General features: G+C 45.1%; 2 protein-coding genes across 2 annotated transcripts in view; one reads left to right on the forward strand and one right to left on the reverse strand.

Moving 5' to 3' along the window:
- Positions 1-10183, forward strand: part of LOC147627878 (uncharacterized) — a 30513-nt gene extending 20330 nt beyond the window's left edge. The window contains exon 2 of the mRNA XM_086815054.1: positions 9987-10183. Coding sequence (XP_086671180.1) covers positions 9987-10183 — 197 coding nt within the window. The remainder of the gene's footprint in view (positions 1-9986) is intronic.
- Positions 1-19078, reverse strand: part of LOC147627877 (uncharacterized) — a 50354-nt gene that overhangs the window by 23177 nt on the left and 8099 nt on the right. The gene's annotated exons all lie outside the window — the stretch shown is intronic.

Raw genomic sequence — 19078 nt, forward strand, 5'->3', positions numbered from 1 at the left:
TCTGCACTAGATCCAAGCTCTTGACCATAGAGCTCTCACAAAGACACGCGAGACTCTATATACTAATGACTAACCTTGGCCACCCTTTTATAAGCTCTTGGCCGGCCATCAGGCGTCCACACTTGGGCGCCCGCCCATTAGTCTATCCCTAGCTCAGCTCGCCAATCAGCCTACCTAGCTCCAAGCTTCCCCAAACCTCGAAGCTAGTCTTGTGTGCGTGTAGCACATTATCTATTTCAAAAAACCCCTTGTTTGAAGATCCTTATTTCTAAAAACCTTCGATCATGCCTGTTGCGTTGCTATTGGAACTGAACTGAGAGTTAATTGGTGTACTAATTCTGAGCACACACTCCCAGAGAATGCTTTCCTCCAACTTAGCCTGCTGCAAACCACCTCGGATGCTACCTTTGTTGCATTCTTCTTATAGATCTATGCACCTTCTCTTGGGACAGCTTAATGCTTAATGATGCATCTTGTTCCAATGATGCCCCCATACTTGCGTACCCTTGTCCCTTAACCCCTGATAACTGAGGTTGATCAAGGCACCTAACTAAGGCAGCTACTCCTGTTCTCGGGGAAGCCACTAAGACACTCCTTTGAGGACCTAACTTCCATGGGCTAAATGCTGAGGATCTTGACCTTCCTAATGCTGCTTCTTAATTGCTTGTGTTTTTCCTTCCTTCAATGCCCTTGTGGTGCAAGCATGATGCCCCTAGGGTGGAGGTTGGTCCTTGCGCGATGAAGGTAGGGTGGGTGTGGCTACTAGTCAAGGCATGACTACTGCTCCGGGTATGGAAACTTCACGTATTCTGATATATACCTTTTGGGACCTTCAATGCTTATATATACCTTCATAAGGTCAGAAAAATCTGAACTTACGAATTGAGAGATTTGAGAAAGAAATAATAGTGAAGAAGGACAAAGACAAAAATAAAGCATTTGAAAGATCAAAAATAAATAAACTAACAAACCTAGCTACTATGGAGAGGAAATCAAAAGATAATATCAAACGAAGACTTTTAATTAAGAAAAAAACCAAAAAAAACCAAAAAAAAACCAAAAAAAAAAACAAAAAAACAAAAACAAACAAAACAAAACAAACAAACAAAAAAAAACCCCCAAAAAAAAAACAAGAAACAAGAAACAAGAAAATGAATGAATGAAACTTTAAAAAATAAAAAATAAAAAACACACACACAAAAGCATACACACACTTCTTCTTAATAAGAACTTAAACCTTTCGAGCTGAGATACTAAACAACAACACAAAATAGCAAAACAAAGAGTTGTAAACTCTAGACCTAAAGCACTTAAGAAGAGCCAGAACCAAACATTAAGCTAAACTTTAAAAAGACTTCAACTTAAAAGTGCAACCATTAACTCCAATGTCTGTCTGAACATGAGGTGTAGGTTCATCAACTCTATCATGCGTAGCGTGTTTCCACCATCGCGATCCAAGTCCTGAAACTGGCAAAAGCATCTGACTTGCGAGCCAAAAAACATACCCAGACTTTGTGAGTGAAATCATCCACAAGAAGAAAATATCGAGCCCCTCCAAGAGACTCAACCTCCATGGGTCCAGCAAGATCTTGCATGTATAAGCTCCAGTCTTCGGGTTGCTTGATGAGTGGCCTCCTCTAGAAATGCATCTCGATGATGCTTGCTCATTATGTAGGATGAGCAAATGTGTGAAAGAGACCTGAGCTAAGGTAGTCCGTTGACAACCTGTTGAGAATGGAACTTCTGTAAGGTAGCAATGGGTACATGACCGGGGCGAGAATGCCACATGGAAGTATCTGCCTCAAAAACCAAAGCCATCACGGGAGAGAAAAGTTGATAAATATGTCGTCCGTGCGAGGAATCTAGGAAGAAAAGTTGGTGATGTTGTCAAGACCCCCATCATGGACTCCATTGCCAACAACCGAGAGAGTATTTCTGTCGATCACTTCAATAACCTCATCACCAAAGTACACACCAAGTCCCTTTTGAGAAGCTTTGTATATAGAAAACAGATTTTTGGAAATTCGTGGTACATATAAAACATCATGTAAGGTGGCAGAGTGTAATATGCGGAAGCTTCGGGGGAGATCGGTAACTTCAATGCTCAAAAAACAGCACACTTGTCGCGACGAAATTAACGCACAAAACTGAATGAAAATGTGCAGAAAAATAGAGAGAGAGAGAGAGAGAGAGAGAGGACACAATATTGGGTCCCGAATACCATTTGTAGGGCTCCCACCACAAATGGTGTATTTGCTTTTATTAGAATGATGTAAAATACTGAAATAAAAGACTGACTGAACCTTCTTGGCTGAGATGAATCTCTGCCCTTGACCTTCAATCCTTGACCCCTTCTGCGTTAGCTTGATCTAGGCTGTCTTGGCCCTTGCTTCAGCTTCAGCACTTGGCAAATGATGAGATGAATAGAATGACTTGTGGGCTGGGTATTTATACCCCTTCTAGACAGCAATCGGGTGGCTAAAAGCAGTCGGCTGTCTCAAAATACTCCACGACTGGAAAATACAGCACAAATTCAGATTAAATGTTGCGCATGACTAATAATATGGCTGGGCACTTAGACGCATGGATATAGGGGGGCTGGGCACTGCCTGCTGTACTGGAGGCTGGGCAGCCTGTATGGGCTGCCCCACACTTGCCCTACAGCCCTCCTAGGGCTGGATAACTAGTCGGCTATCCTTGCAAAGCCCCTAGGACTGTCCTACAGCCTTCCCATGACCTACCCATGGCTGGTGGGTATAGCCAGGGCCTTCCTGGCCCTTATGGGGATTGTCCTATACTTTCCCCATGCCCACAAGAGTTCCTGGGGTAGCCCATGGGCTGGCCCCTTTTCCTAAATGCAAACCCTAACTGTCTACACAGTGTTCTAGCATTCGGTATCATACTAGATACACAGAGTCACTGACATCATTCCAGAGGGAGACTCACAACGCGGACTGGCACTGTTTCATGTGTAGGACAATGCACACCTGACCTCGGATGACTGGGATGAAACCCTGGCTGACTCGTCCCGGACTGGGTTCACATGGGACTAGTTTACCATCCCAGGTCCTACACCTTCTGTAGGATATGTCTACGTGGCATCCAAGTGCGGGATGCACGTGACACAAAGGAACCCAAAGAACATTACCACACTGGTGATGATAGAAAAGAAAGAGTTGTCGCCGATATGAACTAAAGAAGAGAGAGTCTGGTAGTCCTCTAAGATATGGGCTTGATTGGTCATGTGGACAGAAGCACCACTATCACCAACCCATTCCACCACTTCAGGTGTGCCACTGCCCTCTTCTGGAGAAGTCATCTCTCTCATAACGAGGAGTGAATCCTGTGAAGAAGTGGATGAATCTGTGACTACCATGTATGCAACTTTAGCAGATCCCTCCTCTGAAACTTTGTCCTTGCTCGTCTTTGGTATTGTCCTTGTTAGATGCTTTAGAAGCATCCTGGCCTTTATACTTGGCTTTGGCTGCTTGAGAGTCATTACGACGAGCAAAGCAGCAAGCCTCAATATGGCCTATCTTGCCACAGTAATCACATTCATTGCTTTTGTTCTTGGACTCCTTTGAATCCTGTTTACCCTTGCCTTTGCCTTTGTTTTTGTTTTTGTTGTTGTTGTTGTTGTTGTTGGTCCTTTTTCTGCCTTTGCCTTTGTCAGAGGCAACAAAAGCAAACTCCCACTTGCCTTTTCCACAAAGCATGCACTTGTCGTGGAGATAAATCACAACTTCCTCAAAAGGGGAGAGAGGATCACGGAAATAAATAGTATCCTTAAAAGAATCAAAGGAAGCACGCAATTTACCAAGAAGCTTATGGATGGGATTGTTGATGGTGCTCCCGTACTCCTCAAGCTGCACCTTGATTTGGGTGAACTCTCCAATCTTCTCAATCAAGTTATCTGACTCGTTGATTGTAAGCTTCTCTAGATCTCACTCCGATTTGGCAATCTTCACTGTCGAAACTCTCCCACACCTCCTCTGGATCTCCGTCCACATCTGATCAGTATTACTCCATGTAGAGACAAACTGTGCCTGTATAGATGGAGTCATGCAATGGATGATGATAAGACGAGCCCGAGCATCCAATATGCTTCTCAAAGCAGGGTCCACCATGTGAGGTGTGGAGATAGCCATCCACACACCGGCTCCTTCCAGCAATAACTGAGTGTAGAAAGACCATGTATGATAGCATGCCATGATTGAGGAGATAGAAACACCAAGCACGGTGACATCAACTCATGAAGCAAAAAAGGCAGCTTCATGGAGTCACTAACTTGGGGAGGATTGTAGGATGGTATATGGGTAGGGGTGGGAGCAAGACCTAGATGAGCGAAATTGTCACGTGCATGCCCGTGCCATGGCTAACTCTGTGCAGTAACGATCTTAATCCCTAATTAGTGTAGCAGTGAGGACAACATATAGTGTCAGCATCAGTAGCAAAAACATCCTTATCATTAGAACCATCATCATCACCACAAGCATCAAGAACATCACCTTTAGCAGCATCTACATCATCATCATCAGCATGGTCATCAACATGATCATCATAAGTAGCAGCACCATCAGCATAATCACCATGAAGGGGTTGAGAACCCTGTCGGCAGCCATCAGGGGTCCCACAGTAGGCGGCCAGAGCTACTGAAGGCAGCAACAGGCATGGGGAGCACAGGAATGTAAGCACAGCATTAAATGCAAACTTTCAGCATAGAACTTGTCCACACAAACAGGCCGACAGGGGCTCTGCTGGCCGACTGCAGCATCTCCCACATATATAAGCATCTAATCATTTTCAGCATAAGACAAGTCATAATTCAGTAATTCAGTTCATTCATAAGTCATCTAGCATTCAGTAGAACATCATGTAGAAGGGCTAGGGTCAACCCCTATGGGGCTGACCACAAGCCTCAATCATGTACAAGCATCATTTACCTTTTTGTACCATAGTAATACAAGAAAACCCTGAATACTAATCTCTCTCTTCTCTGTGTCTTAATCTAAGTTAATTAGCATCAATGTTCTTAAGTATGCTTAGGGTTGTGGATCAGTAAAGCAAGGCTTCTGTGCATGCAACATTGGTATCAAAGCATTAAGGCTCAACCCACTAAGCTATGTCCCAAGGAAGGTGCACACTAAGCTACGTTCCAAGGAAGGTGCATAGTTCCAGCAGGAAGTAGGCATAGTTGTCACGGTACGAAAATACGATACCATACAAGAATTTTTGGTACGATATGATATTTTCCGATACTGTACAATAAAATATGGTTTTTTTTTAACACTTACAAACTATGGAGCTTCAAGCTTGGATGTGAGGGAAGGTTGGGGGGGAGGAGTCTACAGTGCTTGAGGAACCAGAACATGGAGATGTGTCTCTCCCAGTTGGATCTCCCAATTGTCTCCAAGAAAGAACCTGCATGGGTAGTGCAATACCAAAGGTCTCCCAATGTAGCGTTTATGACTAAGGGACCGTCCTTGCACAAATATGAGCAATGCATCTAGGGTGATAGATTTAGGGACTCCTCTCTAGATCAAAATGGCCATGTCCAAATCTTCTCCCTCGTACATAACTTGAGGATTTGACTGTCTCGCCTACCTATACCAGGGATCTCCAAGTGATGTAGCAAGATTCTCTCATCCTACCAATCAAGTGTACCCTACCAGTCTACCTTGCCAGATTTTTTAGGTCTCTCAGCAATCCCATATGGAATACTGAGTGGACACGAAAGTTGCGAAGTATTATGGGCATTTGGGATCTTCGTTAAGCAAGATTTCTATATTTTTTTTAGCATTTGGAATTTTTTTCTCAAGGGGGAGGGGGGAGGAAAGGGGAAGGGGGGAAAAAAAAAACTCGTACCGTACGAAATCGACCGTCCCACAGGCAGATTGATGAGGAGATTGCAAGATATGGGAGTGCCAATAGAGATACTTTGGGGGATCATTACTTTCTATGAGTCAGTCATAGGCAGAGTACGGGCTCTGGGAGGTAACTCAGAGATCATACACAGCACTATCGAGGTGAAGCAGGGCTGCCTCTTGTCTCCTACTTTATTTGGTCTATACATTGACGAGATCTTGGATTACATAGACAGATAGGGAGGACCAAGAGCACATTTGGCAGGAGTCCTGATACCGATCCTCTTGTATGCAGATGATATTGTTCTTATTTCTGATTCACCAGAAGGGCTGTAGAGGCATTTGGATGCCTTGAGGACCGGGACCTCACTATGAACCTTGGAAAGACCAAGGTCATGATCTTTAACACCTCCTCACAGTGGACAAGTAGATCTGTAGTACAATTTACATACAATGGAAAGCCTATGGAGTATGTTACCTCATATGTATACCTTGGGATCACTTTTGCTGGACCTCAGTTCTCGATGCGGAAGGCGGCCGAAGCTAGATTCATGAGGGGATATGCAGCCCTTGGCTTGCTAGAGAGGCAATGCTCACAGATACAGTTTCAGGAGCCGAGGATGAAGCTTTGGCTATTTGATACTCTAGTTACACCTGCACTAGTGTATGGTGCTCCCATATGGGGTCGTAGCTTATACCACAGGAGGAGATAGAGGGGAGAGCCAGCCGAGAGGAGGTATATGATGGGTGGAAGCCGATGGAGAGGCCCCTAGTGGCGATGATCTCACGCATGATTAGGAGTAAGCCATCAGTGCCACATGAGATTGTGCGGGGAGAGATGGGGGCTGCACCGATAGTGACAGGCTCTATTCGAGACAGTGACATATTGGCACAAGCTATGGGAGCTTTCACTTGATAGATACCCCCGGCTAGCCCTGGAGTCCTCCAGATAGTTGACACTTGAGGGAGATATAGAGTGCTGGTATGCACAGGTAGGCACTTGGTTTGGCATGCACGGTATGCATATGGAGGCACTCCCCACGTTCCAGTACAGCATAGAGGCGCCGTCATTTGCTCTCAGCCGCATAGAGCAGAACAATGTTATCAAGAAGGACATTGTTAGACTAGATACTCAGAGGACATGGAGTTCACCACACCTATCCTTTGGGGTGAGGTGTGCGATCGGCTAGATCCGCACCTCGTCCCACCAGCTGAGTGGAGACTACCAGATATGGGCCTAAGGTGGCCACACTAGCAGACAGGATATGCCAGCTCTGTCACAGAGCCCGTGACAGAGGATCATTACATATGTCGATGCCGTGTATACTATGAGATTTGGGGGAGATTCCACTGCCTCTTCCGAGCTGGGTTCGGACCACTTTCCAAGATCATGGACTTCTCAGATCAGAGATGCCTAGGACTTTTTCTTCTAGAGCTCCATAGACACAGGGAGTCCTTAGTGAGATCCAGATCAGCCGTTCTTGCTAGAGGACCGGCACAAGAGCTCTCACCTTCTTCCACACCAGCACTCCAAGGGCCGATCCACCCATCATACCTAGACCATAGGCTAGTGCAGGAGCTTGGTCAAGAGGTGTGACACTCGATAGAGCCATTGAGTTATGCAGAGCTCGATGCCCCAGACCCCATGGCCCTCGTGTGACATGTGAGATTGATCGTAGTAATCACAACCTTAGGCTAACTAAACTTCAGTTAATGATGCTTAAGAGATAGACAATTAGTGTCAATGCAATGCAATGCAACTATATTCAAATGAATCGTTACAATGAAGATCTAGAAATAGATCTATGATGCTGTCCTAGATGAAGATCCTTCTCGGGATGAGAGGGATATGATGAATGCTGATGATGAGGACTGTTCCTTGCTCCAATGTTGAGGTCCACCCTTCGATGTTGACGGCTTCCCTCTATGTAGGAGGTAGGAATGATGAACTATGTGCTGAATATGCTGGCTAAACTGCTGATCTGCTTCTCCCTTGCTCCATGGATGAGAAACGCTGAGGAGAGATGAGACCGTGGACTGAATGTGCTGCCTATAATGACTGTGAACTGCTGTCCTGCTGACTTCCCTTGTCTCCTAGGAAGGAAGCGCTGAAGAGAAGCTGAGATGCTTGGACTGAACTGATGTGATGGCTTATATATGGGTAAGTGCTGCTGGTCGGGCAGATAAACTGATGTCGGCCAGGTATCCGGACTCCATGACCTACAATAAATGCAATAAATGCTCATGGATGCTGTCGGCTGCTGTAGAGGTGCTGTCGGCTGATCATAACAGCCCCGACTACATACCATAAATGCTTTAAATGCCTTTATGTGCTGAAGATGGCTAATGTACTGATGTTGGTGCTGAAAACAGCCTCAAACATATGTTTGCATATCCTGAAAATGCTTGAATAATGATGTTTATGGATGCTTGATGATGCCATGCCACTTGTACACCTGCTGGGTGTGCACATGACACCTTGCCCACGGCCACACCACCACAAGAGGATCCGGGCCATCGTCTTCCATCATCGCTGGACCTTCTCGCGCCAGCCCACTTTTACCACTTGAGCACCAATGTCACAGCGGCCCATGAGGGATGTATTAGGGTGATATGAGAGCTCTCTGCTCATGTACCTAAATCATATTTTATAGTTCTAGATTTTTGTTACCTTTCTTTATTACTATTTTGTACCCAGGATGATGTATCTCATGGATATGATGTAACCTTTTGGTCTCATAGGTCATTTTGGCCTTTTGAAGACGTTAATACAACTTTCTTTCTTTCTTTCTCTCACAGCTCTATAGACCATTGGCTGCGATCCCCTCATCATCTCCGGATCTAGGGCATGCTTCATTGCCATCGAGCTACCTTTCCAAGCGACGTAGCTGAGGGAGACCTCTCGGCCATACTTATTAGCCCCATGCTTGATATTTTGGAGAGTGGTATATCATCTATTGGGGGATGATACTTGTCATGTGCATCTGTTAATCCCGATGCTCATGGACATGCTTATCCTAATTAGCAAATATATGGGCAGATTTATAGGCGGGATTGGAGCTTATTTTGCAGCCCCACAGGCGTTTGGAAGTGCCCAAGACGTAGCCCAATAGTTGGGACACCTTTTGGGCATAGTTTGGACACAAAATATGACTTTTTGGACAATGTTTTGTGGGAAAAATAGGCAAAACCGACTTGGTTACGAATTGCTATATATAGGATCATTAAGCATTCATTGTAATTATCTCCTTTTCATAGAAGGTCATAAGTCATTAGAAGTTAGTAGAAGGCCAGAGGTCACCCTTTTTGGTTAGGCCAACCTCTCGTTGTCTATGAGTGTTAATATGCATCAATGTTTCTTAATCAGGCTTAAGACTGAGGATCAAGTGAGCAAGGCTTCTGCATGCATTGGTATCAGAGCATTTAGGCTCAGCCATCATTGTTGGATTATATATCATCTCCAGAGGATCTACATCACCTTTTCATGCTCATACTAGTCATTTTATGAGACCCTGCATTGGCATATTTAGGAGATATTATTTAGACATTTTTCTATCATTTTTAAGGCATTTTATAGCATTTTTATGCTACATGATAGTTGTTGGCCTGCTACAGTTGGCCGACCAGCTCATAGGAGGGATATATAAGGGTGCACACCCTTCCCCTCACTTTTCATCTCATTCTTGCATCTCTCTTGGAGGTCATTGGCTGTAGCAAGAGTCTCTTATGCTTGTAAGCACCTACGGGTTTCCCTTCAGTGGGTATTAGGTTGAGGCTACAGTCGGCCCCTTCTGATGGACAAGAAAAGCTTTTTAGTATATTCAATGCTGTGTTTCATTTGCCCCTTGCTGTTGGCCATTGGCTGGGCATCAGTCACTTGCTGTAGCAACAGTCTCTTATGCTTGTAAGCACCTACGGGTTTCCCTTCAATGGGTATTAGGTTGAGGCTACAGTCAGCCAGCATCCTTGCAGTTGGCCACTTCTGATGGACAAGAAAACCTTTTTAGTATATTCAATGCTGTGTTTTATTTGCCCCTTGCTGTTGGCCACTGCTTGGGCATCAGTCGCTTGCTATTGGGACCCCTGATGGCTGCCGACAGCAGTGCTGCTGGCTGTTGACAGGGTTCCCAGCCCCTATTGATGATGCTTATGCTTTAGCTAATGCTGATGGTGATGATGATGGTGCTGTGCTGCTTATCATGATGATATCGGGCACTGCTGATGATGATAACAATGATAATGCTGATGAAGATGCTTCTGATACTGATGTTGACCTAAATACTTGTCCTAACTATTGTCCTAATCAGGGATTAAGCTAGTTCACGCCGAAGATTGGCACGGGCGTGCACGTGACATTCCCTTCTGCTAGATTTAATGACAAGGTGGACACTTTGTCATCCTTCCTCCCTGGACTTAACTTTGAACTGCTACTGCTTATTGACTTTGACTGCTACTGACTGATATTTTTGGTCTGAACACCTTCACTCTTGATCTCCACATGACATTCCCTTCTGCTAGATTTAATGACAAGGTGGACACTTTGTCATCCTTCCTCCCTGGACTTAACTTTGAACTGCTACTGCTTATTGACTTTGACTGCTGCTGACTCATATTTTTGGTCTGAACACCTTCACTCTTGATCTCCACTTCCAAGTCTTTGATGAAGAACTAAGCATCTGTTCACTGGTGTCCCCATGCTTGCTTTCCCTTAACCTTGACACAACATCTTGTCACCTGTCAGAACTGATCATGCCTGTTGCTAGGCCTTTGGAAATGATCTGAGGGCTTAATGAGGTATTGAGTATGTGTACCTACCCTCAGGGGATGCTTCCTCTAGCTTCGCCTATTTTGCAGACCAATCCATCTTCCACCCTGCTGCCTACTTCCATAGTTGTTTCTCGTATCGGTATGAACCCATTCGTACCGTATGGTTCGTACGGTATGGTACCATATGATATCGTAATCAAAAGCTTTGCGGAAATCCACAAAGCAACAGTATATCCGATGTCCGTGAGCTCTCCCCCCCTCAATGATCCACCGTAGTGTAAAAAATATGATCTAGTGTGGAGTGCCCTCTCTTGAAGCCTGCCTGCCCCAATGCTGTGTCTCTGCTCTCAGACCATCTACTAAGCTCATGCTCCAAAATCGAACCATAAATCTTGGCCAAGGTGTGACCAATCATGATAGTCCTGTAGTTGTTGCGGTCCATGGGGTCACCTGCTTTCAAGATAGGTACAATAGTATTCGATGACCAGCTGACAGGGAAGCCCTCACATAAAGCCATGTTAAGCATGTGAACCAGTAAAGGGGCTAGCTTGTCCCCAGCATGGGAGAAATGTTCGGTGAGGAGTCCATCATGATCCTGTGCTCTCCCAGTCTGCATCCTGTTAATAGCATCTCTCACCATGTTGAGGTGAAAGAAGAAAGAGAAATGAAATGAAAAAATGTATTAACGTCTCTAAGAGGCCATGATGGCCTATGAGACCAAAACTGAGAGTACATCTAAAGTTGGTGTCTCATCAAAGAGAACAACCAAATGAAACTCAAAAGTACAATAACTAACTATCTTAGAGTTATAAGAACTGTAAGTAAGACTCCTAGATGATACTGAGTAGAAAATACTGGAAAATGTATATCAAGTAGATCCATGTATGCTGATCAGTTGAAGTGGAAGTGTTGCCCTCTCCTCAGATCAAATATCTCCGCCATGGGGCTGTCTAGAATGGAGAGGTCGTAGAAGTGAGGTAGGCACCTTCGATGCCGAGCAATAATGGCTATGATCTAGCGATGGTGAGGATGCCATGGTCAGGATCTTGGTGGGCGTGGCAAACGAGCACGACACAAGATGACTGCTCTATCAATGGTGACTCCCTGGGGGCGTGGCTGTTGTCCTAATGGCCAGATGGACGAGGTATCAGGAGGTGTGTGGGCTGGGCTGCTGGTGCTGGTGCTGGTGCTGAATAAATCTATCATGATCCTCTGTCTAGGTAAATATGGCTCAGTCTCCTGTCTGCCAAGAGGATCTCTCTGTCTCCTGAGCTCAAGTAGGAACAATCCCAGGCATCTCTGATCCTCAAACTCCATGACCCTGCGTAACGACCCAAAACCCTCTCGAAAGAGGCAATGATATCTGCCTCAGATCTCATAATAGAATGTACATCGACAAATGTAGTGCTCCTCTAACTCTGCCTCCTGGTAGCATAGCTAACAAATGCGGTCATCCAAGATATGATGCACATATCGCCCTGTCTCAATCCACAACTGGTGTGATGAGGTCCGGATCTGTCCAATGGCACAACGTATCCCATGTGATAGGTGTACATCCATGTATGCCAGGCAGGTGATAAAACCATCTGGTGAGAGAAACAAAACAAAGATATCTCACTAGGGTGATACAAAACTGTCCATGGAATCTCATCATGGAATACCAAGAACATGGAACATGAGAGAGAGAGAGAGAGAGAGAGAGAGAACTATGTCCACCTCCACAAAAGTTGCCATATGGATGGTCACTTAGGGCTTGTGATGCGCGTGATCCAAGGAAAGAAAGAAAGAAAGAAAGATATATTAAGCGTCTACTAAAGACCCAATGGGCCTATGAGACCAAAGTGGTACAATAATGTCCATGGCATATCTCATCATGGAATGGAAAATAAAACAAAATGAGAACATAAATATAGCTATCTCACTGGGGTGATACAAAACTGTCCATGGAAACTCGTCATGGAAAACTAAGAACATAAAAACATGGGAGCAACATCAGCTCCGAGTAGATGGTATACCACTCTCCAAAATGTCAAGCATGGGCTTGACGAGTATGCTCCCTCAGCTATGTCATGTGGAAAGGTAGCTCGATGGCGGTGGAGCATGTCTTGGATCTGGAGCTGATGAGGTGATCGTGGCCGACGGGGGGGTCAAGGGCGTCGGGCACGCTGGAGTGCAAAGGCTCGGTCCGAGGTAACTCCTCTCGGGCGAGGTAGGTCCAGAGCAGCTCATGGAGGGTCCACAAGATCCACTATGTCGGTGTCCTCCACCTCCTGGGTTCGGAAGAAACTCGTGATGGTTGGCTACCGAGGGAGGGGGCGTGGTGGCTGGGGCCTATGTCTCAAGAAGGTGTCTCTATGTCTGCGGAGCTCAAGCAGGAAGAGGCCCATGCAACGCTGGTCCTGGAAGTCAATGATCCTGGAAAGTGGACCGAATCCCTCACGAAATAGACAGGGAAACCTCCCGCTGATCTCATAGTATACTGGGCAGCGGCATATGTATTGCTCCTCCGTCTCAACCTCTGTGTGGCATAGTTGGCAGATCCTCTCCTCTCTGGGTGTCCGTACGAGCTTCCCGGCTCTGAAGATGCGCTCAACTCTACCTGTCTCCACTCTGAGGCGGTGGGAAGAAACCCATATCTAGCCAATCGCAATCCGCATGGCATGGGACATGTGAACACTCAAGTAGCCCGGCTGCTGGATGAATCCATCCTCAGTGAGAGTGAGAAGTGGTCTCTGTAAAAGTGCATCTTCGTGGGGAGCTCCGGGGGTGTGATCCATGTGCAATGTGTGTAGAGGCTAAGAAGATCTGACCGGATAACAAGGTTGGTATCCTCGTGAGACAGCCAAAAAAAAGGGGAGTCCAAACTGTACTGAAGGGGAGGTAGGCGGTCTATGCAGAGCCCATATACTGAGAACCAAGTGGAAACTAGACTCGGCATCCACAAATAAATCCAGGCATACATCGAAAGACTCTCTCACATGAGTCTTGCATTCAGAAGCTTTCCTCCTTGTGATCAGGGTTGCCACAACTACCCATAGTCTCTCACCCTATGAGCAGCACACATCCCAATACTTCAAGTGCTCCTGTCTCACAACAAAGACTCTAATCTGTTTCCAAAAGAGAACTCTCGTTATTACAGCACAGCATACCATAGAGAAGGCACACCTGTACAACACATCCCTGCTTTCCAAAGGTCTTCTCCATCTCTACCATGGATCTCTCAACCCCTTTCCCAAACAACAATAGGACTGTACCAAACCACATGTCCTTCCCTATAACCACAGCTTGCATGTAACTAATCTCCTCTAGAAACCTACAACCTGTTCACATGAATCCAAATACATGTTTCCACATGAAACCAAAGTCTTGTTTCCACCTAAAACCAACCACCTGTATCCCATAAACCATAGGCCTGTTTCCATGAGAAACCCACACATACACCATCCAAGCACGGTGCCTCTGACATGTGAGGGATTGACCGTTGTAAACACAACCTTAGGGTAACTAAACTGCACTTAATGATACTTAAGAAAAGACAGATAGTGTCAATGCAATGCACTGCAGCTATATTAGATGAATGGGTTACAATGAGATCTATGATGCTATCCTAGATGAATATCCTTCTCGGGATGAGTGCTGAGGATTGTTCCTTGCTCCAATGCTTAAGTCCACCCTTCGATGCCGGCTTTCCCTCTATGTAGGAGATAGGGATGATGAACTATATGCTGCCTATGATGGATGAACTGCTGTCCCACTGACTTTCCCTTGTCTCCTGGGAAGGAAACGCTGAAGGGATGGCTTGGGACTGATGTGATGTGGGATTGATGCTGAAACACAGATGTACTGATGCTGTCTGCTGCAAACGCTGATGGACTGATGCTATCTGCTGCAAACACTGATGGGCTGATTCTCTCCTTGTTGCCTGGGAAGGAAACGCTGAGGAGATACTACTGCTGAACTGAACGCTGAGGAGATATGCGCTGAACTGAGATGCGATGATGGACTGAATGGAGGATGCGCTTCTATTTATGTGGGTACTGATGCTGGTCGGCCAGTGTGCTGCGGTCGGCCAGCTCCTGAATGCTCACGACTGCACATAAATGCCATAAATACTCTGAGGCTGTCAGCTGATCATCATGTGCTGTCAGCTGGTCATCAATGCTGTCGGCTGGTGCTAGCAACCCCGACCTATGCAACTACATGCCTTATATGCTCATGAAGGCTAAGGTACTGATGTTCGTGCTGAAACACCCCCATATACATGCGTATGCTGATACATGCCTGACTAATACTTAGATGTCCTGATTAATGCTTGATGATGCCATGCCACTTGTACACCTGATGGGTGTGCACGTGACAGTGCCAAAACCAGGGCTGTTTTCCACAGCAACACCCCGTGTTTTTTTTTCCATAAAAGAGAGAAACCAACACGGCTGTACACTTCCTGCAGCCGCCTACAGCCCTGTGCCTCCTTCCAAGAGAAAGAGAGAGAAAGAGAGAGAGAGAAAGAACAGTGCGGCTGTCCCTGCCTGTGCGCCCTTGTTTATCCTGCAGTCCACCTCTTTCCAAGACTGAGAGTGCATGATAACACCTGCCCGGCTGTCAGCTCTTGTACGCTTCCAGCAGCCCACATCCTTCCAAGGAAGAGAGAGGGAGTGAGAAACACCTCCTGCAATCCCCTCCAATCCTGCCAACCCCCCCTTTCTGAGAGAGAGAGAGAAATGAAATGAAATGAAATGATATATTAACGTCTTCAAAAGGCCAAAATGACCTATGAGACCAAAAACGTTACAACAATTGGTGGATCTGATACAATGTCTGTGTAAGAAAAGCTAAAAACAACTAAACAACTAACTAAAACTGAAACAACTATGAGGAAAAGTAAGGTACTAGGAGCTCCTAATGGATAACATCTGGGAGGAAAACTCCAGCAACAAAGGTAAGCATCATATACATCACTATCCAAAGATATCTCTCATCAGTCGATGGCGGATATCCTCAATGTCCTCCATGGTGAGTGCTCTAACTGGACGTCTCCTATGTCGTGCTAGTATGGTCCTGATCCTCTCATCCTGGGGCGCCTGAGAGAGAGAGACAGAGAGAGAGAACAAGTGCACTCCAACCCCTGTGCACTTTCTACTCAGCTGTGTGATGCCTGTGTCACCAGCCTGGACATTTTCCAGTATGAAAGGGGTCTGGTGGACTCAAGGATGTCTAAATATTTGGAAAGTACAAGCTTTGGGAATGGGGGATTATCCTAGAATACAAAGGACCACACTCCTAAAATTTAGGAGAGTTGCTATTTTTGGCCTGACTCCGATGGAAATTCTGTTCGCATCATAACATCTGGAATTGAGCAGATACCAAGAGTTGGCAAAGTGCCTATGACAGAATGTCTACCAGTTGGGATATTTTTAGAGATAAAGTTCATGGAAGGCCCATCTCTTAGACTAGGACGTAAGGCAAGAAAGTGGACCAAAGTAAGACCAGTGGCCTGACACTTGTTAGAAAGTGGATCAAAGTGAGACACGTGGCCTCACACTTGTCACTTTAGCTATTGTGTGGCTCTCCACTTGTAATTGTAGCCTTCTCTTGCCATTTTAGCTCATGGGAGGCTCTCTTGCTGCACACTAGCCTCTACCACCGTTACAGGCTGCCCTAATGATGGCTACTCTCTTTCTCTCTCTCTTGAAGGCTGCCCATGAAGAATACCGGCTATTGGGGACTGTTTTGGAGGCTTCCATCGCGAAGAAATACTGGAGGCAAGGGTATTTAATCATTTATTATGATTTCTAGCCATTGTACTTGTTGTACCAACCTTTGTACTTGTTGTACCAGCCATTGTACTGGGTGGCTATACTAGTCCTTGTACTTATTGTACTTGCTGTACCACCCATTGTACCGACTGTACCAACTTCTGTACTTGCTGTACCAACCACTGTACCTACTGCACTAGTCATTGTACATGCTGTACCAACATTTGTACTTGTTGTACCTATTGTACTAACCATCGTACCAGCTGTACCAACCACTGTACCTGCTATACCAACTGTACCTACTGTACCGGCTGAAAGGAGAGTTGTACTTGCTGTACCAGCTCCTGGTAGCCTCGTGTTGGGCTGTGTTATGGCATTTGTATATGGATAATCCGGCATCTCCCGTGGGGAGAGTAAGGCCCTCAAAGCTTGTACATGATATTTTTCTCCTTGGGTAATAAAATAATCCAAGGGGGGGATCGGCCCATTCCTCTATGCGGTGTCACACGTGCAAGCTCCATTTTCAGCATTTGTGGATGTTTGTCCATCTTTTATATTTTATGCAAAGTGATGATGGATATGTGTTAAGGCTGTGGCCATGTTTAAATGTTTTAATATGCATTGATGGTATCAACAAGTGTGTAAAAGGCCCTAATCCCCCTGGCACCCGCCGCGAGTTACATTGGTATCAGAGCATAGGCTTTCTTGGAAGCAGAGGCTTCCTTCTATCAATAAGGAAGAGAAGATCTCAAGTGGGGGCCACACTTACCATCATTGCTATTAAGCATGGCCAACCACTTCATAGCCTATGAAGCAAGAGCATGAGCAATAGACAGCTTGATCTAAGGATTTATGAATTCATATACTTTTATCTTGGAAGTATGGAGTTGGCTTTATGTGCATACGTTTAGCACTCTTTCCATTTGGATATTGTGGATTATATTATCAAGCTTACAGGCAAGCTATACGGAGATATATCTCAGGATATCTTAAGGATATGGTGACGAGATATTTCTTTTGGCTTCATGACCAACCTGGCAAAGAAAAGCTAAGTATACTTTAAGTTTGCAAAGTTAGTGCTTTGGCTATTTACTATGAAGTGTTTTTGATGTTCACTAAGCCTTGTATAGCCATGCAAGGAGAAAGGTGTTGTTGTTTGCCTTGAGATGGTTTCAAGGAAACATTGTTTATGGCTCCCTTTATTGGGATGGATTATATCTATGGAGATTTATTTCTTGGACGAGATTTATATAGATATTGGGCTTCACAAGCAATTTCTATGGACGAATCTGTCCGAGTTTATAGAGAAGAAATCTTTGGATATCTCATGGATATGATGCTTTTATGAATAAAGTCCACCTCTACTCCAAGGTGTGTGGTTAGCACGGAGTATGTGGTAAGAGTTATGGTATACAAGGATTATGGTATACAGGTCTATGGATTCCTGGACTTCTTTTCTAAGGATTTGGATCCATCCTCAGGTTTATGGATTATTCTTTATGGCTCCCTTTATTTGAGATGCATTGGACTTATGGAACTCATGGTTCACATACCTTGTGCAGTGTTCTTTTGTCCTACGTGCTCTCTTGAAGATTGTTTCCACCATGTGTGGGTGGAACAATAGAGAGCAGATGGAAGGGAACATGGGCACTTCAAAGGGTAGTAACAAGCACAACATACCTTGTGTAGTGTTCTCTTGTCCTACGTGCTCTCTTGAAGATTGTTTCTACTGTGTGGGTGAAACAATAGAGAGTAGCTGGAAGGGAACATGGACACTTGAGAGGGTAGTGTGAGTTGGTGGCCAAAATGCCTAAAAACTATGTGTAGCAGAAATGCTTATGGAACACCAGCTTATCTATGCCAAAGAGTGATTGTTTTATCTTGTTACTTGAACCCACCTTTCATCCAAGGTGTGTGATCAAAGTACCAACACGGAGTGCAAGTGGTAAAGTGGACATGACGCCTAGTTGGCACGGGACTTATGTCTATGCCAAGGGTCATATGGACCGATGTCTTGTTGGCAGGAGACTTATTTTGTCTCGCCCATTTACTTGGGACATGATTAAGATATCTGGACTTATGGGACTGTTTTGTCTCGCCCATTTATTTGGGACATGGATTTATTTATCTTTATGCCATATTAGAATCACTATCTCCCCATACAGAGGCCAAGAGGTTCATTGTTCATCTCACCATGCATGTGGATTCATAATGGAATTGTGAGAGGACAATTCAATGAACACTCCACCATACACGTGGATTCGTGTTGCGATTGTAGAGTGAGTGTTTCATTGTTTCCACACCATGCTTGTTAATCAGAGTTGGGATTGTATGGGAGAACATGGAAACTATTGGGATTAGGAAAAAGGATTGCCAGAACTATGAAGAACCATCCTTTCTGTCACCATGGTTTGTGCTCTTGAATGGCACCAGTGTGTGCATAGCACATGTTTCTGTGCAAGGCACTAGTTTCTTGTGCATGGCACTTATTTAAGTGTCTTAGCACCTGGTTGGTGATTTTCATTGGCATATGATTATCTCATTGATATTGGTGATTGAGACACAATTGGCTCTTGTGCCTGTGTCTAGCATATCTTCCATGGAATTCTTGCCCATTTATTTTGGGACATGATTTTTATATTGCTATTATGGAGACTGATTTAGTCTCACCGATTTCTTTGGGACATGGAT

The sequence above is a fragment of the Cibotium barometz genome, chromosome 20 (assembly GCF_041138505.1).
Source record: "Cibotium barometz isolate CiBa-2024 chromosome 20, ASM4113850v1, whole genome shotgun sequence".
NCBI lineage: Eukaryota > Viridiplantae > Streptophyta > Polypodiopsida > Cyatheales > Cibotiaceae > Cibotium > Cibotium barometz.